Source organism: Trachinotus anak, unplaced genomic scaffold (genome assembly GCF_046630095.1).
Source record: "Trachinotus anak isolate AG129_WGS33_773 ecotype Australia unplaced genomic scaffold, CSIRO_AGI_Tana_v1 ptg000007l, whole genome shotgun sequence".
In the NCBI taxonomy this organism is placed as follows: domain Eukaryota; kingdom Metazoa; phylum Chordata; class Actinopteri; order Carangiformes; family Carangidae; genus Trachinotus; species Trachinotus anak.
Genome location: NW_027273858.1, coordinates 16,104,335 through 16,129,664, shown reverse-complemented (window position 1 = coordinate 16,129,664; position 25,330 = coordinate 16,104,335). Strand labels below are relative to the sequence as shown.

The window sequence follows — 25,330 nt, the reverse complement described above, 5'->3', positions numbered from 1 at the left end:
TTCATGCTGTGTCACAGTTCAACATGGTAAATAAAAAAAAAAAAGAAAAAAAAAGGTGACTTTGTTCTTTGATGATGCCTTGGGTTAGCAAACCCTTCATCATCTTGGCGAGGTTGAGGAAGCTGTCTAGTTGTAAGGTGAAGGGGTCCTTGAAACATAAATAACTAGGTATCTCAGAGGGCACACAGACACAAGCGTTTGCCTTGTTCATGATGGAGAACGGGATATCTGCCACCTGCAAACAGCGCTGCACATTAGCGTTGCTCTTATATCAGAAGCTTCAAGGTCCATTTATGCTGACTCACAAAACTTCACTATTTCTGTGTTGTTCCTCTCTGCTTTCCCAACACCAGACTCCTCTCTGCCTGAAATGAGCTGTCCGTATTTTCTGAAAGATGCTTGTGACAAGCTCATTACACAACCAGAAGTCAAGAACTGAGCTTTAACTGAGATTGATCACACTCTGAGCACATCCAGGGAGTCAATGAGCCCCAGAAAGCGAGAGCCTCTGTTCGGCCTGGCGCCCAGTTTGTTTGCAATGTAATTACCCAGATTGTAGCAGTGCCATGGTAGACGCAAGCACACATGGGGGATTCACCATGGCCAAAAATCAAGCAAAAATGCACACCTTTGTCCAACAATGGACTCTAAGCCCCCAAGTCACATGTTTTTTTATTGTGTTTTTGCTTTATAGTATTTGTTAATGTAGTATCTGCTCTCAAAGGTCTGATTCTAATAGTTTTCCTGTTGATGGGAAGCCTCGTCCATCCGACTGCTTAACTGCTAGTTTTAAATGAACCAGGGGTCTGAGCTTCGAGTCTTGGTTGCTTTTAATTAACTCCTGTATCAGCACAAGTGGATCAATGGCTGGAGACACATGTGGACTACGCATGCCTGTTGCAGAGAGCTGAGCTGAGGTTTTCCCGGCATGAGAAGAGGCGGGGAAGGGTCAGATATGAGGAATTGCAGTGGTGGTGGTGGTGGTGGTGGTGGTTAAGGCTTTTCTTTTGCTGCATCAGCACTTTGGAGCCTCATTCCAACCATCCAGTCATTTTAATGGTATTCTATATTTCTTTGTGGACTGGAGGTTGTGACCAGATAATCCTATTAGAGGGGCATTGTGCAAATGTCGCACAGCCTGGGAAGTATTTCAGAATTATCACATCACAGTTTTGACAATATAGGGAGCAGGACAGTGTTAAAGTAGAATTACTTTTGACTGACTGTACTGCAGTGTATTTGATTTATCTCTTCCATTCACATGCATTGTGTGACTCAATCTTAACAGCTGAACATCATGAGAGCAAAATGATCTGTGGACTCATTCATTTACTATTTCTACTATAATTGCTGTGACGTGACTTCAAAGTTTAGCACATCTGATTTTCATTTCCTCACTGCAGGTTCAAATTAAACCAATACTTAATCTACTAGACTGTTGCTAAACTGAGAACAGAGGAATGACTTGTTTGAGTAGCAAAAAAGTAGATGTCTTCATCTCACTGGGCAACATGGATAAAATCATTATATGGAAAGTTTTAGATACGTACTGTATATTCTGATATAATGTAAATTTCCTGTTAAGTCAATTGAAAAAATGTAGTTGAAAAATCAAGGTGCTGCAAAAAAAGCCTGTGAATCTAATGTTTGCATAAATCAGTCCCGCCCATTGCTTTTACCACTGACCACAATGACTTATCACAACCACAGATACTGAATGAAAGAAGTTGCTACCTCATTATAAACTGTATAGAAAAATGTCTGACAAATACATAGAGGCTGTATGTATTTGACCCAGCCTTATAACATCACGCTCTATTCTAAAACACTGTTCCCTATAAAGTGATGTTCTCTCTTCTTGTAAGTGAAAGTCAGTGAGGACTTAGAAGCGACGACGTGTGAGAGATACAATCTCATCTCTGCTCAAAGGCACCTCCGGGAAGCAGGGCAGTAAGTAAATTGCTTATGTAAATAGCTCCGCTGCTATAATCCATTGTTGATTAGGTCTCTGACGTGACAGTGCCATGCAAAAGATTTTGAAATTCTTTTGTTCTTGGGATTAAAAGAGCACTTAACTCTTGGCTCACAGCCGTATCATCAGGTCATCAATCTGAGGAGGGATATTCAGTAAGAACAGCAGCGCCTCTAGCAGATATGTTTGAATGAAAAGATGGCGACTCGTTGGTCTCATTAGCGGTCATTGAGAGTGAGTGTGTTTGCTAACGAAAGCTGACAGCCATAATTGTTGTTCTCGGTCATTGAGTTAACGCCATGTTGTTTGTTGGGGATCATCTTTATGGTGCAACTGCAATAATCTGGTATCATTAATTCATGTAGGGCAAATGCGAATTAGCATGGTCAGCATGACTGGGGAGGGCTTTTCCCTTCACCTCTGACAGTGTATTCAGACCGTTACTGTTACTTTAAAGGCACTTGAGGTGGAGGTCTTTTTTGCCGCTCACATAATAGGCAGGGGCTTTGCTGCAGGTGTGCTGTAGCTACGCTAGTCCAGCTCTTTGTTCTATGACTGACCTGTGAGGGAAATGAGAAATACCTATCTCTATTCATTTTTGTTCATGTGCCTGGCGTACACGCACTTGCTTCACATCCTTTCCTTGCTTTACATTGAGGAAGAAGCTGCTGGCCTCAGACATGCCTGTGGTTTTCTCATCCTCATTCCACACGTGAAGGTGAAAGAGCACCGAACCGCAGAGTCCCACAACCTTCCGTCAGAGAAGGTTAGCGGTGACCCTGCTGCCTCCTGTCTTCACTCTGATGTCTGGCAGGCCTTGCATCAGCTTGAAACACACACACACACAGACACGCTTCACACAGTTTCACACACATAAAACCTTCTTTCTCCTGCGAGACGGGGGATAGTTAGTCAGCTGTTTGTGTGAATGCTTGTTCAAAGCCTTTGATTTGAAATGAAGCTATGAGCAAAAAGAAAGGCAGCATGGAGAGGTTGAGATACTAGACATTTCCATTCTCACTATACTGTTACTCATCCTTTGTCAGCTAGCTAGCACTCAACCATTCTATAAATAGGATGGTGGAGATGGTGGAGAGGAGACTTTGTTGGAGAATGCATTTCCATGGAGACAGTCTTCATTGGGCTTTGGCTTTGTGAGCAAATTGTGCAGGACAGGATTCTGGTCTGGTTTAGGTATGTATTTACATTCCCTATGTAGTTGTCAGGACAGTGTTTCCATGGCAGACTGGGAAAACCAAATGAAAACAACCCTCCCTGCTGGTTACAGAGTAGCAGCATCTACATTTTGCTTCGGAAGTAACGTGTAATAGGCTCATGCAAATCACTGTGGATTGTAAAGTTTATTCAGCGTTGCTTCATACTACACACATACACAGACTGTATACAAAGCAAATACAGCACCGCTCCCTCCCTTGCATGCAAAATATCCTGTGAGGCCAAACAAAGAATGAAATGCAGATTGAAAAACACATTTTCATAGGTCAATCTCTGAGAGTAGGAGCGTCTCAGGCTTTTTGCATTGCACTGGAATCCCATGACACACTGGCATTTGATTGTGTCAGTACAAATGTGCTCCATTATGTTGCTCTTAAGGTATTTAAAAGTGGCCACATGACCATGCTTGTGGCAGCTATATTAAATTATCTGAATGTTTTTGCTTCAGCTGTTTTCTTGTTCTGCTAATGTGGGTGACAGGACTGTTCCCTGAGGGTATGTGATGTAAGAGTGGTCACGGCTGTTTCGCTGTTTCTGTGGCATGGAAGTAAAACTAAAAGTGCTGTGTTTCCACTGTGCATATGGAAAAACTCTGATATACATCTCTCTGACCCCTCTATTTTTGCATCTTCACTGGTGTTTTACCTGCTGTGTAGGACATCTGCAATGGAACCCCATAACTAACCCCCTTATATATGCAGGGAGAAAACGATCAGCTGCAGCACAGAGATCAAATGCTTGTCATCCAGGCAGACTGTTACCAGGTATTTAGCCTGGCTGTTGTTTTCCCTGGGAAAAAAAAAAAAAGTTAGGCAGAAAGATGCGGAAGAGCTGAGCTTAGCATCAGAGCGGATCATTGATGTACCACCAGCTGAGCTTTAAACTCGCACTGCTAGAGCCTTTACCGACCTGGGTCCTAAGGGGAACCCTGGGGAAATCCCAACCTGGACATGAACTGCATGGGAAGGCAAAGAGATGCAGGAAGGTGGGGGTTGAGAAGAAGGATGTAGAAAGGGAGGTTAGAAATATTTCCGTTTGCAACATGTGATGGCAACACAATTGCAGTGGGTTTTTTTTTTTGTTTAGTTTTTTTTTTTTTTGTCACCAGCCTTTTTAAAGTTACAATGGACGGAGTTGTCTTGTAAATCCAGGTATTTAACACCGACGTTAGGAGGACGTGAGAAATTCTACTTGGCACAAACCAAGGCCACAAAGTGTATGCGACTAAATGAGGCAGATTCTGAGGTGAGAAGTAAATATACAGGTTCCTGGAGCTTTTCAAAGTCCTGGTGCTGCTGTTGCCTGGGTAACACTTCACACACTGAAGATGTCCTTTTTCCAGCAGAGAGTCAGATTATCCATTACACTCTCACCTGTTCTCTTCTTCTTATGCAAAAATGGCTTCTCCATTCTTGGTATCATCTCATCTAACCAATCACGTTTGTTGCTACCTTCTGATAGGACCCATAGGAGCGTCTCCTCTGAGCAGCAGGCACAAACAACTGCTTGGTTTGGTTTAGAAAAATCTTTAATCTACATTCCCCGACTTCCTCGTTTCCACTCGTCATAATTACTACGGTTGCTAGAGGTCACCTAACAATAAAATGCAACAGTGAGTCGTAATAAGCTGCTTCCACAAATGACCTATGCTGATTTATTTTATTTTTTTTAATAATAGGGCAGTCTCCATGTAGCAGGAGACACATTTCTCTGTGCTGACATGTACTTTATAAAAAGCCTTCTTCACAATTCAGCCACTGGGCCACTGCTCTGCCCTGCACTCTTCACTACCTTCCATTCAATCTGCTGCTCGGAATAAATGTAACGCTACGATGCACAGGCAGTGGCAGGCAGTTTTCAATCCAGCCTTGAATTATTGATTTGCCTACAAGGCTTTCCTTCAAATTTATACCTACTTTGACGCTAAATTAAATCTAAATTATTATTTTGTCAAATGTAATTTAAAGAGAATTGCTCCTGCTTGAGTTTCATCTTTTCTCTCACTTCACATTTGTGACAAAAACCCACAGGGAAAATGCATGAAGTCTAATTTCTGCAGTCTGTCTCTTTGTTGCCATTTTTGGTTCGTAACTCTGTTTTAATCCTGTGCTCATCTGACGTCTTCCCACACACCAAAATATATTTAGTGTGTGTACAGCGGGAGCAGGTTTCCTCACATGGAAACAGACATTTGTCCATTGACGATTCTGGTGGAGCAAACATGGCAAGGCTGCTGCTGTAGTGAGAAGCTGTGCCTGCGATATCTGTACTGGCACCAGTGATCAGGACTTGTGACGCGAGCACACTGAGGTCTGAGGTTCACCCAAACTAGTCTGAGCACCTGTTGCCTACGCCTGTGGCTGCATCTTTTTTCTATACCATGTCCCCATTGCAACATTTAAAACTCAGCATCCTTTGTGGCTAGAAGATAGCTTCATGTAGCTGCAGTGGTTTGCTTATTGAAATGTTTTGGTTGGAAGGAGCAGCACAAAGTGTTGAGTTTGCATTCGTGGTGTCTAAAATACAGTAGCTCTTAAGCAGCGCCATAATACTGCGGGTCAGCGCAGTTACTTCCTGATATGTTGGTGCAGTGGAAATTATATACAAGCTCACATCACAACGCCTGTAATGTGCTGTAATGATCTAGGGATATTCTGCAGGTGAGAGGGCAAGCGCTTCAGTCAAGTGGTGTGGGTGGGAGTGGCGGGTATTCCTTTAGCCCTTTAGCCTACAAAATCACTCAACATGAATCTTTAAAATGTAAATGATCTGCTCAATCAGCCTATAAATATTCTAATACCTGATTAAAAAAGGTTGGCAGAAGCAGTTTAACACATGGTGTTAGCAGTCAGAGCATTGGTAGGGATATCACTCATGTGGCCCTGACGCTATATTTCTGATACTGCGTTTTGAGTTTCACAGCCTGAGTAGCATGGAGTAGAGTCGGTTTAATGTATTTCACAGACGGGAGTCAGTGCCGCTGGAATAAAAATCATTCCTTGCATCTCCTGTAGTTTTACATGGGCAGCTCAGGTACGAAACACAGACAGAACAATCTGTCTGTATTTGAATTTGACTGATTATCTTTCTGTGTGTTTGCATGATGTATTGTTCTTAGTAAAAGAGATACGTAGGGAAAAAAGGGGTAAAAAAAAAAAAAAAAATCCCTGCCTCCTTTCATACTACTGACCATTCCATGTGCCTGTTATATGGCAGTGTCTTGCACATAGAAACTTGTCGTGAGGGGAACCAGGTTCTGCAGAGACAAATGACAGGCCCATAAAGCTTTGACTGGTGTGGCTGGATAGAGTTACAGAACAGGCTCAAACTGTCATCAGAGCTGAGCTGCAGTGCTGCGATGACACTCTCCACACTTGTAGGGTTACTCGAAAAGCAATCTTCCCACATAGTTGTTTTGCCTGTATGAGACTCCACCTGCAGAGACACGGTGTGCTGACACCCATTGGTCTATGTTGCTCATGCAGCTGCAGGCTGCTGTAAGCAGCTACTTCCTAGACCCACAAATGCAACTGCTGGCTTTGTACAATAAAGTGTGGAAACCCTATAATACTGAATAATATACTCTCTCTATATATATATATATACAACATCTATATATATGATAATGTACTCAATTTTACATGTGATTGTTTAAACAGTGAATGCTGGTAGCGATCGCTACATTTTAAAATTGAAAATGTGCTCTTTTCTGTTCTAATATTGTAACTTAACACAGCTATTCATATAGCTTTGTGCCAGTAGGTGGTACTTGCTATTTGTGGATTTCAGTGATGCGAAGAATGAGCGCTTTGTAATGATTACACACACACACGCAGAGGCCAACAGACATGCAGGGACACACACTCAGACAGAATTTTCTCCTGCACACTCCTTCCTCTCCTTTCTGGTGCTCGTTCACTCCATCTCTCTCTCTCTCTCTCTCTCTCGTGCCTGTGTTTCCTCCCCCTCACGCCCACGCTTCTACTCCCTGTGCTGCTGATCATTAGCTATATCTCCACGGCTTGGAGGATGTCTGTGTGTCTCTTGGATGACGGAAAGCTAACAGCATGTTCCATACGACATTGCTGGTTTCCCCTCTATCCGTTGGCTCTTACCTTGTCTGTATCCAGAGCCCTTTTGTCCTTCCTCACTTCCTCATATTCAAGTCATTCTTGTTTACAGGACCTTAATTCCACCCTTTACAAGATACATGGAACGGCAAGGGCTTTCTAAGTGTGACAAACTCAACAGTGTTTGTTCGGACATTTCCAGGCCATTCCAGCTTCCTGACAATACCAGCAATGTTATGGCGTTGGTCTCTCTGCCCTTCTAAGCTTTATTTGGGTAACACCCGGGGCAGTAAATCAGAACAATATTTTTATGGTAGATGTAAGACTTTTTTCTAGGATGTATCAGCCATTGTTCTGCCTGCACAGGCCTCACATTCTGTTCTACAGTCTCCGCCTGCTTTCCTTTCATTGTCTGTTGTCCGGCTCCTCCAGTCCTCGAGACACCTGGGGATGAAGCTGCTTTGTTGCCGTATTCCATTATGAATGAAGGCAGTTTTCAGCCCGCCCATTCATCTGTGCTGCAGCGGGCGACGCCAGGCTGTCAACCTCACTCCCTGCACTCCCCCGCCCTTGTGACCCTGCTTGTGTATACGTGTGCATCCCATATAAGCAGTGAATAAATGGCAGAGGGGTAGTGAGTGTTTGCATCACGTATGTGCGCAGGTGAGTGTCCACATTTCCCAGGTGAGAAATGTTAAAGGCAGATACTGACCGTGCAGCCCTCCCTCCCTTTCTCTCTCTCTCTGTCTGGTTTATATTGGTTGTTGGAACCTCGCGGCTTGGCTCCGGTAATTTCTCTGTTCACCCCTGCAGCAAATCTCCGACAACCTCACATTTGTACATCCACACACACACACACACACACACACACACACCATGCCTACGAGTCCTTGTGAGAAGAGGCTGACAGTTGGGTTCACAGTTGGGAATGCGACAGTCTATGATGTGTTTAGTTTGAGTCCTCATCCTCTCAGTTTACCCGGGCAGGTCATTTTCTGTTTATCCTTGAACTCTCATCTTTACATGTCATGTGGGAACATCCGGGGAACCCCTGCAACTGGATCAATTCTCCTCAGCTATAAAAGACTTTCATTGGCCAGTGGCCTCTCAACAGCCCCCTCACTCCTCTATACCCTGCATGTGCAGTCAGTGGGTACCAGGGTGTGCTTAATGTGTTGGAAATTTCATTTAACTCTCCTCTTCTCCTCTCCTATCTCACTCTCTTCATCCCTTCTCTTGGTGACCAGTGATTGCCTGCAGCCTCCCCACTTTTCTCTCCCACTTACCCGTCCTGCTCGCTCTCCCCTATCTCCCTGCGGCTGACGGCCTTTCTCGAATGAGGAAGACGCAGAGAGGGTGAATGAGCAAGTCAGGAAGAAGAACTGAGAGTGGAAGATAAGGGGATGGGGAGAGATGGGCCAGATCAGGCTGTGAATCACTTAAATTTTGCAATATATGTTGGTCAGTTGGGTGCAGAATCTCAAAAGTTGCAGCAGCTCTGCAGTGCCTGCTGACAACAGGACTTCACAAACAGTGCAAAGATAAAGCATAAAGACAACAGGCTCTACATATCATTCTCTGTATGTACTCAACATGCATTATTAAATAGTCGTGTAGGTTTGAACAGATGTGAGGACAACAGGATGTGACAGGTAGGATGCCTTCTATTTACCCTGTTGTGGAGCAGTTAACTCACTTAACTGGGAGCAGACAGTGTTCCCATTAATTTGTCCGCAGTTATCTCTCAGTACCTTCCTCATCTACATGAGCTGATATCATCTGCTGCATGAAAACACACCCACCCACCCACACACACACACACATCTGCCATGTGACACCTGTCTAACCCCTCTTTCATGCCATTTCTGTTACTAAGCAGCGTGTTGAAGCCACACTGAGGAAACAGTGTTTGTTGTTTACCCTTAAAAACTAAAATCAAATACAAGACGACTCAATCATCAGGTTTAAAATGTGAGGAAGAAATGTGGATTTCATTTGTTTTCTTGGCTTATACACAGTCTCCCATTGGACTTTACTTAGCTTCTGCTGTGGTAGGTTTTATTTTTAGACTTTTGGATCATTTAGTCATGTGTAAAGTAGGTTATGAGGCGCTTGAAATACCCACTCTCCTGCTCTATCATACATTAAGACTTGAGTCTGTGCTTTTTATTTGTTGGACTTTTCACCTTGCTGTGACTTGATCAGTTGTCAAGAGTATACAAGACATCACCAGCCATTTCCAGAGAGGGAATTACTTTCAAAATTAAATAGTTGAGGCCAGTTGGGTGCTGAAAACAGTCTGATGCCATCTCCACACAGCACACCCTGAGGCCCATTTGATTGCTCAATCTTACACTGAGGCCCACTTAACTTAGCATCTGTGACATCTACCATTAAGCATTAGCCAATCTGAGCTTTGAGATATCTTGCATAAGGAGACATCTGAGTCCTCTGGCTGCTTGCTGATGAGTCGTTTCCAGTAATTAAAGATGCTGTGGATCATGTCAGTTCAGGCATGGGTAATGTGCAGAGGTGACAAAATGCTGGAATGTGTTCCCTGGCTAAGGGCTCATGTAAACATCCCAATATGTGCTGTGCATCAGGTGGTGCTCAGGTGTCAGTCTGACGACATGTGAAGCATGATGGATAAAGAGTAGGTGTGACTGGAGATACCTGAGAACACTGCGAGCCGCCTCCCAGGCAGAGTCTGGCTTTGATGTGTCTGTGATCGGTGGAGATTGGTCCCACAGCAGCAGCAAGCTCATAACACACCGTGCCATAAGTCAATCAGTAAATCAATACATGACAGCTGGAGGTCGCTTATTTTCTCACTGTGAGGAGTATGAAGCACTTTTCTGTCTGAGTCCTGAATGTGTCATGCATGATGGGCCTGAACTTTTGCCCAATCATCTAAAATCAAATACATGCCGCTCAGCCTCTGTTTTCATGTGTGCTACTTTTTTCTGAATACATACATGTTTTTGTACAACTGGCGCCTTTCATGACCCGACGGTTCCCTAAATCCTTGCAATGCCCTCAGCACGCTCTCCTCCGGATGGTGCTGGGCCAGAGTGTCGTCCCGATTAGAGTAGAGTGATACCTTCAGCTTAAAACCATCATTGGGAACAGGCTGCTTCTGCCCTTTTGTGCAGTAACTTTACTCATAGATGTCTTAAATGTAAGTGGATCTCTGTTTTTTTATAACACAGTAACAATATTTGTCACAAAGTCTAACTCATGCATTTGAAAAAGACACAACTTTCTACAGAAAAATCTGCCTCTTTTAAAAAAAGAGAATTGGCATTGGCAGTTCAATGCAATTATCAGGCTGAATTGACCTTCATCCTAGACTTTGGGACTTTTGGGTCTTTTTTTTTTGTTATTCTTTGGGCATTTCTGTGCCTTCATTAGACCGTGTAGAGTGAAAAACCAGTGACTCACCTGCTCAGAGCACATGCGCTCATGTGGTATCACCCTAACCACTTGGCTACTGGGTCGCCCCCAGTTTGTAGTCTTTTTATACTCCCTTTGTTCAGAGTATCTATTTAGTAAAGTATACAATATCACTGTATACTTTACTAAAAAAAATCAAGCTGATTACATCTTGTAATTGAGAAAAAAAATATAGTGCTTATAATTGTTACTGCTTTATTCCCCAGCTCTGCTTCGAGTTATTCAGAACTACACGTCTCAGTGAAAGTTGGCTGGGTAATAATATGGGATGTTTTCCTTTTTGTTGTGTTTATGTCGCTGGTTTGTATAAAGCAGAGAATAAATCGGTCTCCTCGCCTGTTTGTTGCCTTTTGTGTTTTATCTAATGGAAAAGATGCAGTGAGAAGGGACTTAACCGACTGGGGCCTTTTTGTGTCAGGAGAATAAAGTGGTGTGTTGTGAGCGTGTATTCATTCTGTATGATCCTACTCTGCTGGTATCTAGAGAGAGCAGCTGTCGTCCTCTGTGGCAATCTAATCAACAGAAATAGACAGGGGCCTCCCCTCCGTGGGCTGCAGACCTGGTGGTGGGGAGAGGTCACAGCTACTTCTCAGATGGGCTGGTGTGCGTGGTTGTGTGTGTTCAGGGGAACAATTAGTCGCACTTGAAATCACACTAATGTCTGTTCTCCATGTAAAGCAACATTTTCAACTTCCAGCTTTGGCATTAAATGTTTGCTGTGTTATATAACTCTTTTTATAGCAACACACTTTTCAGTTCTGTTGCACAATAAGGTAACTGACTGTGTGTGTGTCTGCAGGGCAATGAGAACACAGGCTGGTCTCACCTGTCCCCCTTCAGACAGAGGGGGCTTCATTGTTCAGAACAATAGTTTGTATGTGCTGGGGGTATTGTTATTTTGGTCAGTGGTCTAGCATTAAACCCTATAAGTAGATATCATTATGTGATTTCTTGTTGTGGTGTTTATTTTGTACAGCTTAGACTCACATTCATTTCGCAATAACTTCCATGTAGTAGTCTTTTTTTTTTTTTTTTTGAACGGGAGCTCATTGACCCACACGGGCATATTATTCTGTAAGTGTACTGCTGCAGCTTGAATTCACTGCCAGAATGGAAAATGAGTCAGTCCGGTTGCTTGGCAGAGACCTAGATTCAGTAAATATCCCACATCATGTCAACAATTTGACAAATGCTGTTCCTCCTCCACAGCAACAAACCAGAGGACGGACTTTCTCTTGGCACCTCACAGACTCTTTATAGTGGTTGGAGTCTTGAACACATGCCCCTCCTACGAGTTGATGCCTGACTTGTCATAGATAAAGAAAAAGGAATAATCCTGTTGAAACATGCTATCCGAGGACCAAGGTCCATCGCCTATCTTAGTGTTGACGACACTGTTGGAAGTCTTATACACTTTCCCGAAGCTTCATGCTCATTCTTTTGTAGGACTATGAGTGTGGTCCGTTGAAACTGGGCTCTTTAAGGGGCTAATTCTCTGCTCCTGTTTGTGCTGAAAAGACTATGTCTAGCACAAGTATGAACAATGGAAAGTCTGCTTCACTAAATGTCCTCGGCAGTCCTTTACTGCTTGTTTGCTGTTTGCCGTTGTAGAAGCTGAGAGCTGGAGGGGGAAAAAAAAAAATATCATCAGTGCTGGTTATCACAGCACCTCTGCATCGCAGCTAATGTTTGAGCTTGACTGGCCCTGAACCTCTGCAGGTCTGCATGCTGAGAGGAGAAGATTTCCCACCAATTAAAATCACATATCATTCCCCGACTATATTTATCTGAGAGAAACTACAGACCTAATTTACCAAAGTGTTCCTTGTGTAAAGATATATTCATAACCACCAGCCAAAAACTCGAATAGGCGTAATCCAAGCCATGTCCTTGCTTGTTCAATGTAATTTACCAAGGCTGAAAGTCGTTAAAGGAAAGGTAATTGTGTGTATAATAACATGTAAGGGGGGTGGGGGGTTATTAAGCAGACAACCATTCATAGATTGGAGCTCCGATAGCAGAGAGGACACAGCAGATATGTCATTAGAGAATTACTGCTGTGCCAAGGCTTCTCATGCCACCCTTCTTATTATAGGCTGTTTCAGTGATTACTACTGATTCATTAACCTAAAGCCTACATGTACTGGCAGCATGGTGGCTTAGTGGTTAACTCTGTCAGGTCACAGCTGGAATCCGACCATCCACACGGAGTCTCTGTTCACGTTCGCCTCGTGTGTGCGTGTGTGTGGGTTGAAAAACATGCGGCCTCGTTGAACTCTAAATGAAACTCATTAATTATGAATGTGATCTTAGCTCAACGATGGGCTCAAAAAAAAAAAAAAACAAAGAGGTTAAAAGAGCGCTTCTTGCAACAATTGTTGTTTACATGCAGCAGCGAAAGACGATTGCACGTTTTATTGTATACGCACCTGCTGCCTCCCACGCGTTTTCAAACTCAGTTAAGCACGTCTTGTTTGAGATCTCAGTAAATCGGGTTCTGACTGGTCCATTTTTCAGCATTGCCTCTTAAAGCTGCCGGTGAAGGTGGATGGTTTTGAAAATGCAATCTTTACACCTGACCTTTCTGGTCGTAATTGCGTATCGTAGGAGGCCGACAGCAGGTTTGTGGACTGTTAAAGTACCAAGCACTTTGTGTTGTTGAAGTGGCCCCTCCCTCCCACAAGTGGCTAAACAAACCCACAAGGTTGGGTCTAATAAGAGAAGTTTCCAGGGTGCACTGGTTGCTGTTCAGTGTGTACAATCAAGGTGCTCTCAGTGTTTGTAATGGAAGAGTGTCCCACTTTATCTCCATCTAATCTTTCCTCAGCGCTGGGAGGCAGGGAACATCTGAGTGCGTACACTAACTTTGAAGGTGAAAGTATTTTAGTCATTCCAGTCTACCGTGACCCTGTGCCATACACCTGCCTACACACACACACACACACACACACACACACACACACACACACACACACACACACACACACACACACACACACACACACACACACAATTGAAAACCTCCCTCTCTCTCTCTGTCTCTCTCTCCACCCAAAACAAGCAACACAAATTCTCACATCCAAACACATCAAAGCAAACGTATCTTTCGCCTTTTCTCCCCCGTGATAACAGTCGGTTTGTGAGAAACCTAATTCGTAGATAGCAGAAAAATAGCCCTCAGCTAATCCTGGTTTGGGTGCGGGCTGGTCACCTCTTTAATCTGATTGACAGCCGCAGCGGCACAGGCTGCCTCACACACTTTACTCAGTGCACACAGGAAGTTTCATGTGATATCTTTACTGTCTACATGGTGTGTTTGAATCGCTGCGCAAAGGAAACTGGCCTGTGATGAGAACAGAAAAAAACCCCACAGCTACCACTTTCACGCCTCATTATTTTAAGCCTCTTTTTTAGCTCATAGCAATGTACTTTAGGTCCTGATGATGGCTGTTTTGAAAATAGCATGAGGTTTGCCATTTTCCATTTTGTACTGTGATTATCCCAAACATTATGTTTCCACTTTGAGGCAATGATGATGCTCCCCAAGTTGACACTTTCTGTCTGTTTGTGTCTTTTCTCCAGCAGGATGTACTGTCTGCTCCTTTCACCCGTCAGACTGTCAGGAGAGCACATGGCCTACGGTCAGCAGCCCACTCCACACTGTTCACCCAGCCTCCCACTGCCCTGTCTCCACAGGTTAGTGTGTCACGCATGTGCATGTGTATCTGAAAGGAACTCAGAATAATAGATTGTCTCGTTTTGTACATAATTGATTTCTGTGCCATTCAGCCTCTAAACCAAATCCATATTTATTAGGTCTGTTGTGTGTGTGTGTGTATGTCTGGCTCATTGATGTGGACGGCTCATGACTCCAGAGCTTCTTTATATATGGAGCTTCAGCATCATCAGCGCTTTGTGACGCCTTCATCACTCAGTGCAGTTTTTTTAAAGTCATTTGGAAAAGTCGATCAGGAAATTGTTGTGTCATTATAAAGCCGAGATTTCAGATTGTTTAAGATATCAGATCGGTATCGGCCAATTGAATATTGGCAGTCAGTGTAATCTGCGTCATTCCATCTTAAGAAGCTGCCAACTACCCTAAGAATTTCAGTTTTAGTTTATTCCCTCGTGATCTTCTCAATGCTGAAAGAATAAAACTGCGCTAAAGCCCACATTCGTCACAAAACATTTTCTGTTGGCAGCTTCAGCTTAGATGTCTTTATCTAACAAACTCCTGTCATCCAAATCCCAATGATCCCTCGCCACTTGTTCCTCTTTTGATTAGGATTAGGAGTAACCTGTTGTTGTTTTCTATTATTTTCAGTTTACCAGTGATTAACATGCGAGGCCCTGTTTAGCAGAGAGTCTTTTGAAGGTTGATGAGGTCACCGGACAGCAGCCCTTTGAAAAAGCCATTTCCAGGAGAAATCTATTCAAATGTATTCAAAAAGCCCACTGTTCAAAGGCGCCCTCTCCCCCGGTGCGTCGTTGCCTTGGTTCAGTGTTCAGCGTACACGAGGCTGTGTGTGCTGCCATACGAAGCCAGTTCCCCGTTGAACCTTAACACAGCCTGCGAAACCAACACTCTGACACCATGTATGTGCCACTATGAATCTAAATAATGCGATGTGCTGTGTGGCCATGGCGAACAAGCAGTTTCTGTGATGTGTTGCTTTGGTGTGAATGCAAATTTACCAAAAGCATTTCACCACCACGCTGCCCTGTGTGTGTGTGTGTGTGTGTGTGTGTGTGTGTGTGTGTGTGTGTGTGTGTGTGTGTGTGTGTGTGTGTGTTAAACAGAAACCCAATAGCTGAGTGAGGATGCAACAAAGTATTGCAAATAATGTGTGAGTGTCACATGGGGAGAGTTCACATCGGCACAGTGGAGTTAGAGCCCTGTAAGCTATCATGATATACTCAATTGACTTGCAGATGTTTGATACACTTGCCAAACTGTCCGGTCCTCGTGGGGCTTTCAGGCTGAAATTTTTAATCTGACAAAATAATGGATGACTGCGCGTTATTGTGTTCGTGTCTGTTGCCGGGCCTGGTTGCGTGACATTAATGCCGTATTAATTTCTTCCTCAGTTATAGATTGGATTGACTGTCGCCATCTGTTTGTGGAGTAAGAGTTTAATCCATTTGATGGGCTTTTTCGGCATAGTTGTGTTGCGTTAACACAGAGTTGCAACAAATTCTTGAAAGTCATTCCTGTTGATTTCCACATGTCACTGTAGTTTGACCGTTTGTGTGGTACATGGCAGGTGCAGAAGAACAAGGTAATATTGACACATCATACATGTCGTAATAGGGCTCAGCTGGAATCTACAGTACAATATATTTTTCGTTAACAAACTTCAGATTTGATTCTGAATCGAGTTTCAAAGCTCATTTCTGGCCTTTGAAGCTGCAGTTGGTCCATTTAGTAGATATTCAGGTGCTTTTGATCAAACCACATCAGCAGATAATGACTTTTGCTAGTTTCATCATCTACAATCTGCTGAAGATGATCACGTGATATGATTGAGTGTCTACTAAAAGAACCTCAGATGATGTTGCACCTAATTTAGATCATGATTAAAGTGGCTATGCATATGTACACATGGGTGTACATGTCTTTACGCGTACGTGTGAATTTAGTCTGTTCTTACATGATAGCTCTTGAGGATTAGTACAAGACTGTGGCAATGTTCTCGGCACAAGGTGTCACATCAGTGTCCTTCCAGCAGAACATGACGACCAGTCATAAGATCTGACTCCTCAGCGCTGCCACTTTGTCCTTTGTCTCGTCTCCAACTTGGCTTTGGTCAGACCACAAGTCTTTGCACTTGGTATTCCTGTGAGTAAGGTCCAGAAATTCATCTCCGATGGAGGAGATGCATTATGTTAAAAAGATCAGCTCAAGGTTAAGTGTGTATATTTGTCACCAGGAAATGCGCTCGGCCCACCAACAAGCTTGCGCTGGATGAAATTTTTATGACGAGAACAGGATATTTGTTCCTTGAGTGCTTGCAATCCCTCTGCTGTGCATGGCAGTGCATTAGCTCATCTCCTCGTCTTTCTGTTCGCGTGCATGGGAGCGGGTGTATGTGTGGTGTGCTTTAGTTTGTGTTGGTGCATGCGTATCTATGTGTCATTGGGCTGTGTGAAGCCGAGAAGGCCGGGCATGGGTTTGCACAGGGTGGGGGTGGTTGTACAGTGAAAAATGAGCAGAGGCTTCCCTCGGACTGTGTTTACATTTTACTGCAGAGGGTCACTCAGACAGGAGTTGGGGGAAGGTTGGCGAATGACAGCAGCGGAAATGCATACATTACCTTTGCTGCCGGGAAGTAAAAACATCAGCCATGGGCGGCCCTACTGAGGCCTTGTTTACACCGGGGTGAAACAACAGAGCTGAGAGTCAGTCGATAGTCCCGAGTGTCCCTCTCCCTGCCATGCAGCCTCCAGAGGGAGAGCTGTTTGTTCAGAGGGCGAGGGAGGGAGGAGACATAGGAAGCTCAACAGGGAGTGTTTGCTTTGCCGGGGCTTGTTGTCTCTGCTAGGTAGGCTGAGGGTGATATTGTCATAACCGCAGTGGAAGGAGGGAGCATCAGCAGAGCAGTGACACCGAACAGAAACTCTGAGAGAATGAAAATCAGGTTGCATAAACTTGTCAGCCTTGCAAACAGACTCTAAACATGGCTGCTGCATTGTTTTCATTCAACACTTCAATTCTTCTTCTCTTTTTTTTTTCTTTTCTTTTTTCATTTCATTGACATCCATATCCCTCCCTCCTGCATTGCTGCAGTACAGGCACTTGTCTCCCACTTGGCAAAGCCGGCACTCCCTCCCTCCCTCCCCTTCCCTCCTCCCTCTGTCGTTCCTTGGCATCCGTCAGTTTAGCTGCAGCCTCCCATAAGGCCTGATGGGTCACGGCTGCACACTCTTACACACGCACATGCACACATACACACATACACACAGCCATTCTCGGCAGCACTATTCAGGCATCGACCTCTTCGACCCATCTGCGACTCAGCTCATACAGATGGGAGCTGTGGCAATTTGGAGAAGTTGTCAAATATCACACCGACACATGAAGAGAGAAATCTAAATGAGGAGGAAACAAGACTAGAAACTACCCAGTTCATTACAGTTCATGCTACTCCATGCATGCAGGAATATATTGCAATGAATTGGTGGATGGAGTGGAGATAAGATAGACGGAAAAAGAAGATGTTCGATGAAATGAGGGAGAATCGCCATGGGAGCTGGTAAAGATTTAAAGGAAGGGCAGCAGAGGCAGTGATGCAACTGCAGTCTGCAGAGCTCTTGAGCAAGTCGCACTTGACAGGCACTTTGAACCCGTTCCTTGACTCATGTCTCCAACAAGCTGGTCTATGTCAGAAGGACCTCTCCTTGTCCCGAAAAAAGCATCTTCCCTGCCTTGTACTGTTCCTCTTGAAGGCAGAGCAGACATGGATCATTAAAGTCAGGTCGGGTGTTTATTGTTCTTTCATCCATCTTTCGTCAGGTGATTTTGTCGGTAACTTAACACTCACTTGGGCAATCGCACATTGTCCAGTCTCTGTCAGGCGGGTATAGTTCAAGAGCGGAATCAGCGGCTTTATGCAGAAAGCTCAATGTACAGGCAGTGTGGCGAGGAGTTGGGAAATGGCCAGTCACTGAAAACAATGGCTGCTCTTTTCTGCGGGAGGCAGGTGTGTTATGAAGAGAGCCATGAAAACAGTTGGTTTCTTTATTTAAAAGATAAACTGAAGTGTCAAAAGAAGAAGCAAACACCCGTTCCTCCTCAGACAAGCAGGTTTGTTCTGAGTGCATTTCCCTTTCTGTGCGGGTGCATGTTTCCATCGCTTTCTCTCCTTTTATGGCACCAAGTCAGCAAGAGTTTGTGCCATAGCGTCCATTTACACTGATTGACCATAAACTGCGTGGGGCGGCTTGTCCAACCTTGTAGCTCATCACCCACACAGTCTGGGTCAGAAAGGGATTTTATTTGAATGTTGTCACAAAGTATTTGTAGTCACCATTCATTTTTAAAAGTTTGGAGATGCTCCTATCAAAAGTCATAAAGGTTTTAGTCAAGTTGTTTGTGTGTCTTTGTGTGTCATATATCCACTCTGAACAATTCAACAGCTATTCTTCTTTTATAGGGCAACATAACACCCTGCCTTTTCACAGTTTTCCTTCACTTCAACCATGTTTTCAAGGCTAAGGCTTTAAAAGAGGTTTCCAAACTGTGAGGCCCGCCCACCTGAGGTGGGCACAGGAGAGTGGAAGGGGAGGCGAAGATACTGCTTGAGATGAATTGCCACAATTTGAGTCAAAAAAATCACACACTTCTTCTCTGAGTCATAACTGAACACACAGACATGTTACACATATTTTTAGACATAGCGTCACTTACACCTCTTGAGGATATCGTTATCTCTGATGCCAGTTGCGAATAAACATCTATGACTCTGCTTACAAATAAACTCTTTGCAACCCCAGAACTTCCCTATGAACCATCACATTTTAAGATTTCTTCAGTATCACAGAAATGCAGTGATAATTATCTGTGTATCCACGGGCACATTGCAAAGAGGAAATGCTAATAGATAATTCGGTGACAATTTTCTGAAATGTAGCTCCAGAACTTAGAGCATTGTTATTCCCCAAATAGATGTCAGACAACAGGTGTGACAAAACTCATTAAGATGAACTTTTTCAGCAGTGTTGCATCAACATTGTTCTTATATTCCTCTTAGATTTTGTGCGAGGGCGGTGCCCGCGGAGACAGTGACTTTGAAAACACCTAGTTTAGACTAATTTAGACTAATTTAGACCGTCCTTTTCTCAGTTCTACTTTTTAAACCTAAGCTAACCCAACCAAACCTAAACCTGAGTGGCTGTCATTATAACCATGCCCTATCACACACAAACACACCCTCACATCTGACGTCTGAGTTGTGAAACACCTCCATTAACAATTCAAAGTTATGCAACCCTCTCTATTTGATTTGCTCCTCACTGGCAGTGTTGTGTAAAAAACAAAAAGCCTCTGTGGGAGGGTGTGTACACTTCTGCTACCTGGGTTTTATACTGTGGTGCTTATTGTGCATCTCTCAGACTACAAAAATGCACTAGTGCTGTTAACTCATCACCCACTACAGCATAAATAATCCTTTTCTACCTAAAGATCTTGAAAGGTTTGATAAACTCAGCAGTTTATTAGGACGTTACCGAGTCCATCCTGATAGAATTGTCTGTGTATATACAGTAATTGTCTGGTTTGAGAGCTAATTCAGATTAGAGGAGTTCAGAGGAGTCATCACAGCTGTTATCAGATTTCAAGTGTCATCTGAGAGCTGATATGAGAAAAACAATTCAACTCCATGTCAGTGAGGCGACGCCGAGTGAAGGAAGTGCACTGGAGAAATTCTTGAGATTGTTGCCTTCGAATCAAATTGATTATTCCTTCCTGACACGCAGATATCAGTCAGCTTAGTAAAGCTTAAGACTACCTGTAAGACTGAGATACCATCACTGTGCCTAATTACATTATTGATCTTTGTGCATGTCTGTGCACGGTGTTTGTATGAGGAGATCTTGAGATGTATTTTTGTTTCGTTTTGCATCCCTGATATTACTAAATATGGATAAACAAACCAGTGAAGCTGGGATATAAAGAATGAGGGCGTAAAGACGTCTGTTTTGTGGGTCCCACCGCTCTCAAAGTTAGGTTTTATGATTAAAAGTTGTGTAAAGACGGTCTCTACTGACTTCTGCATCATGTTCAGTCACCACAGTCCTCTATGAAACAAGTTCTCATTGAATATCTGATTGTTCACAGAGTCAATATGAAAAAAGCTGATTTTCTTTCAGGAGATTTTCTGCAGAAGCCTCAGTTTGAACAAACCAATCGATGTTCACACTTTAAACCTTCATTGATTGTAACCTGCTCTGAATCCAGCAACTCTTCACTGCAGTGTAAGAGTTAATGCCAGTCTTAAAAGAACAAGCAGGAGTTCATGATAAACTGCTACCTGGTGGACTGACTTAGTCTTCACTCAGGTCATCAATGTGTGATGTTCAGCAGGGATGGGGGAAAAAAACAATTTGGGTAAGAAATGTGATTTTTGAATTTTTTGGAAGGATGATGATGATGATGATGATGATATTATGAAGATTTACCTTCTAGCACCACATTCTCAGTTTGAATCTATGACTGTAAAAGGTATTTTTGTCATGATTGAGTCATGTATTGTGGCAATATAAACAGCATGTGGGTGAATCTTGGTCGACGTCATGTGGAGTTGATGAAACCCAATGCTTCGGCTGAAAAGCGGTGCTGGAAACGTGCCTGTAAATTTTGTGCTGATGTTCACAAATTCACAGCCTTGCAGATAAAACTGTGCCTGTCATCAAACATCTAATGAAACCTTATTAAATAGAGCATTAACAGTATCAGTACTGTCGTATTAATCAACATTTATTGGTCTGATGTAAGCTTTTATGCACTTAATCGAGATGAAGGCTCAAGAATATCAAAAGCTTTTACAGATTTGAGTTTTTGACAAAGTCGGTTATTGATTGAAGTCAGTTTTCTGTCCAACTGTTTTGGCACCTTTTTTAGTCACTGAAACACAAGGATGACATGAAAGGCTATAGCATATGTAGGAGTATGATTTGACACTGCTGCACCTAATTACTAAAAATACACACATAGCACGATAGCATCAAGGCATTACAGGCTACTATTAGATGTTTATTTGCATCATAACTTCTTGTAATGTTTAGTTTTTCTTTTTCTTTTACTTTTTTCTTTTTTTTTTCAATCTACAAAGTATTATATTCATTCATTCATAAGCCATACCGCTTATTCTTTTAAGGTTGTGGGGGGGCTGGAGGAAATGAGGAGGAAAGGCGGACGAGCCCCCAGTTTGTCACCTGGCTTTTACATTTATTCACATAAAAGAAAGCCAAATACAACAACTAAATGTATGAAATGGGCACTCAGCAGTGTTAGTGAGTGGATGTGATGTTGCATGGTGCAAAATAAAAAGTATAACCCCACTCAACCAAACAAAAGAAACCATGTGGTGCAAGGGGGGGGTCAAGTGAAGGAGTGAGAGACAGAATGTGGATGGATGGTCTTAATGCAGTTCTTAACCTGCATGTTTTTGGATTGTGGGAGGAAGCCGGAGCACCTGGAGGAAACCCCCGCTGGCATGAGGTGAACATGCAAACTCCACACAGAAAGGCCCCAGCCGGCCGGCAGCACAATGGTGCAGTGATTAGCACTGTAGCCTCACACCAAGAAGGATCTTTATATTGTAATAAACTTCATATTCCACACACAGCTGTGTTTTCAATCAGCTTTGTCCTTTTCCTGCATTCTCCAGGATTAAAAGTCTTGTTACATTGTTGAAGAAACATGAATGAATTTCCAGGCAACCTCAGGGGTGTGAAATGGGAGCAGGTAATTCCTGTAATGTAAATGTGCCACCCAGGCATGCTGTACTGATGTAAGCAGCCACTGTGTGTAGCAGGAAGCTGAACATGAATAACTTGCCTTTGGCATGTTTTGACATATGTCGGAAATGACCCTATAAGCATAATCACATAGTGAGAGTATGATATCTATGGGGGCTCCACCCTACCTGCATTACTGCCGTAATCCCATTGTGACAAGATTATTTATGTGTGTATGAATGAGACATGATGCAGGATGATGAGTCTGCAGAAAAGCCTTTGGAGCCTTTGAATTAGGAAAAAAGATGACATTTACAGTTGATGTTTCATACTCTATCATGTGTGGTGGGGTAGTAATATGCAAACATAAGAAGAATAATACACATAACAGTAACAACAATAGCTGTAATCATTCATCTTCCAGTCAACACCCGCGATCAAACTGGGGCCTTGCTGTGTGTGGCATCTTGCCAGAAGTGATGCCGACAGGTACGGCTCTCAGAAAGACAGCAATTACACTGAAGCTGTTAAAGCACTAATTTGTAGTAATTGTAGCCCTTTGAGATACACATTATTAACATCTGTTACAGAAAAAGGAAGGTGTTTTTGCTTCAAACGAGCTGAACTACCGTACTTGAATCATTCTGGAAGGAGAGGGTAGGTTAGTCCACTATGGGAAGTAATATGATGGGGAGACTTAGGTGCCCTTGCCTGAGCTCATTCGCCAACATCCAAGCTAGACTGAATCCTGCGGTGAAGGGGAGAGGAGAATAGGCAGGAAAAAGTGGAGAGTCAAATCACATTCGAGCCGGAATTGTGGAGGAAAGGCGGCACAGTGATGATGAGGATTAAGATATTGTGAATGGGAGGACGAGGACAGAGAGATATGGAGACGCGTTGCATTGTCTGAGCATTAGGATGGCTGACTGGCTCACTTTGATTTCAGGTCATAATGTCACTTAGGGGAGATGAAAGGGCAGAGATGGGAGGGAGAGCTGGAGGCCAAATGAGAGGATGGGGACGATCTTTAACAAAGTCGCTGACACCTGTGCAGCCTGATCCACCATTAATGTCAGCTGACTTTACTCGAAACTGTTCGGCATAATCAGCCTTGTGTGGTCTGTGAGTCGGGACGATGGTTTGTCACGGCTCCCAGAGCTCATGGAGCAGGGACCGTCACATCATATGGAGGCAGGGGGGTGTACGAGACCCTTTGAGATCTGAAAGCGAGGCTGTCTGCTTCTTTGACTGCTGTGACTTTCTCCATTTCCCCGGCCCTGCAGGTGGGCAGAATGAAAGACGGTTCATAGACTCTGGCCCACTTTCTGCAAACTATCTAAAGTCTGTGAGAGAATGAGCTGCTCACCACACGGCCCCACGGCACAGGACTTGTGAATTTTTGATGCCTGTTGTGAATGGCCTGGAGTGAAGCTTTTGTTGTTATTAACAACCCGGCAAACGGGGCCCAACAGAAAAAAATGCCATCTCAGCTCATTTTCCGTACTCACAAATAGGTGACGTAGTGAGTACTCGAACTACTGTAGCAAACAATAGCCTATCTGGGAACATGCCATAAGTCAGTCAGTATGGCTCACACAGTTTATTCGACCTTTTACTTCTGTCTCATGACTGTGAGGAAGTGATGCCTCTTTTATTAGGGCTGCTTGTACTCTAACAGAGGTACGTTAAGTAACGGTGGGTGTTCAGCACAGCTAATAAGTTACATGTTAGCTTCCTCTGTTTTTCAGCTCTGGCAGCTCTGACATCTGTCCAGTCAGTTTAACTTAATGTAAAAGATTCACTTCAGTGCTGGTGTGACTGGGCCTTATAGGTCCCATATTTAACTTTCACACTTTTACAGTGTTTTTGTTTGACGTTTTGATATCCATAGGAAGATGTATTTGTGGTTTCTCAGTGTAGTTTTACATCCCCTCCCTCAGGCTTCTCTCTGGAGCTCTCGTAACAACAGGTCAATGAGCCAGTCAGAAGAAAAGCTCTTCGCCTCTTCTGACTGTTTTCGAGGTGATGGAATAAAAAAGTTTCTGAAAACAAGCTGTTTGCATTTCTCTGGGGACTGAATGCTTTGATACTTTCACAGTATTAATATAGAACCTAGGCCTGCTTTATAATCAAAAACACATGGAAATCTCACTTATGGGACCTTCAAGTTGGCCATACACCCTTTTTTTTTTGCTGGAAATGGTAAAAAGAAAAGGATTCATTACAATGAATACAATATAATATTCCATGCTGATTTTCTAAAAGAAATATTTTATATTTTCTTACATATTTTTATTTATTTATTTATTTTAGTATTTTTTTAAAGAATTCTGCACACTTGTTTTATTAACATGACTTATTTGTCTTCAGGCAAAATTCATAGAGACATAGAGAAAAGAAGGGCTGTTAATTTATAAATATAAAGTGAGATGGAAATTGGTTGATAGAGAGCAAGCAGAGTTTTTGATCCTACACACACCCATAACTAAGACTTCCTGGTGCATAAAAGCCTTTGTGATATTACTTTTTTAATTTTATTTTAAATATTTATAATACTCTTCTGGTCCTCTGTAAAGTCATTGAGTGCAACCTTCTTCTATCATCATTTGTGAGTATAACCAGTATACTGGAGTATTTGATTTCCTCATGATCATTTATTGTTTTTATTACATGTGCACGCTGTGATTTGTCTCAAACTCTATTTATGCTGCACATGTTCTGAAGGATCAAATCAAATTTACAAATTAGATCATAGTTTATGGATGGATGGCTTTGTCTGGAGTTATGTATGGAGATCAGTCAGTGATCAATCAGTGTCTGCAGTTGAGATCTTAAGGTTTCACTGTCAGGCACCATAAATATATACTTCTTACTATTACTGTGTGACACAGATCCGTAAGTATTGATTTAATGTTGCTGTGGAAGAGCATTTATACTGTTGTAGTCTTGGCTTGAAATGTAAAACGTTCCTCCACTTAGTTTCCACTTCTTTTCCAACAAGCAGGCGCTGGTTCAGTTGTACTCTATGTAAGGGGAAACATTTTTCTTTCCCTTCATCAGTTATGCACTTAGAAGAAGCATGTGGTGTGGTCAGAAATCAGGGTTTAGCAGTTAGCAGTGATACCTCCAGCCTGGCAGATAG

The 25,330-nt window shown here is 43.1% G+C and overlaps 1 protein-coding gene across 2 annotated transcripts in view; it reads left to right on the top strand.

The window, feature by feature from the left end:
- The window catches only part of mcu (mitochondrial calcium uniporter), a 54,084-nt gene that overhangs the window by 9,402 nt on the left and 19,352 nt on the right, over positions 1–25,330 (top strand). The window contains exon 2 of one of the 2 annotated variants that reach the window (XM_071480998.1): positions 14,314–14,427. In XM_071480998.1, coding sequence (XP_071337099.1) covers positions 14,314–14,427 — 114 coding nt within the window. The remainder of the gene's footprint in view (positions 1–14,313; positions 14,428–25,330) is intronic. The other variant, XM_071480999.1, reaches the window with a different exon arrangement.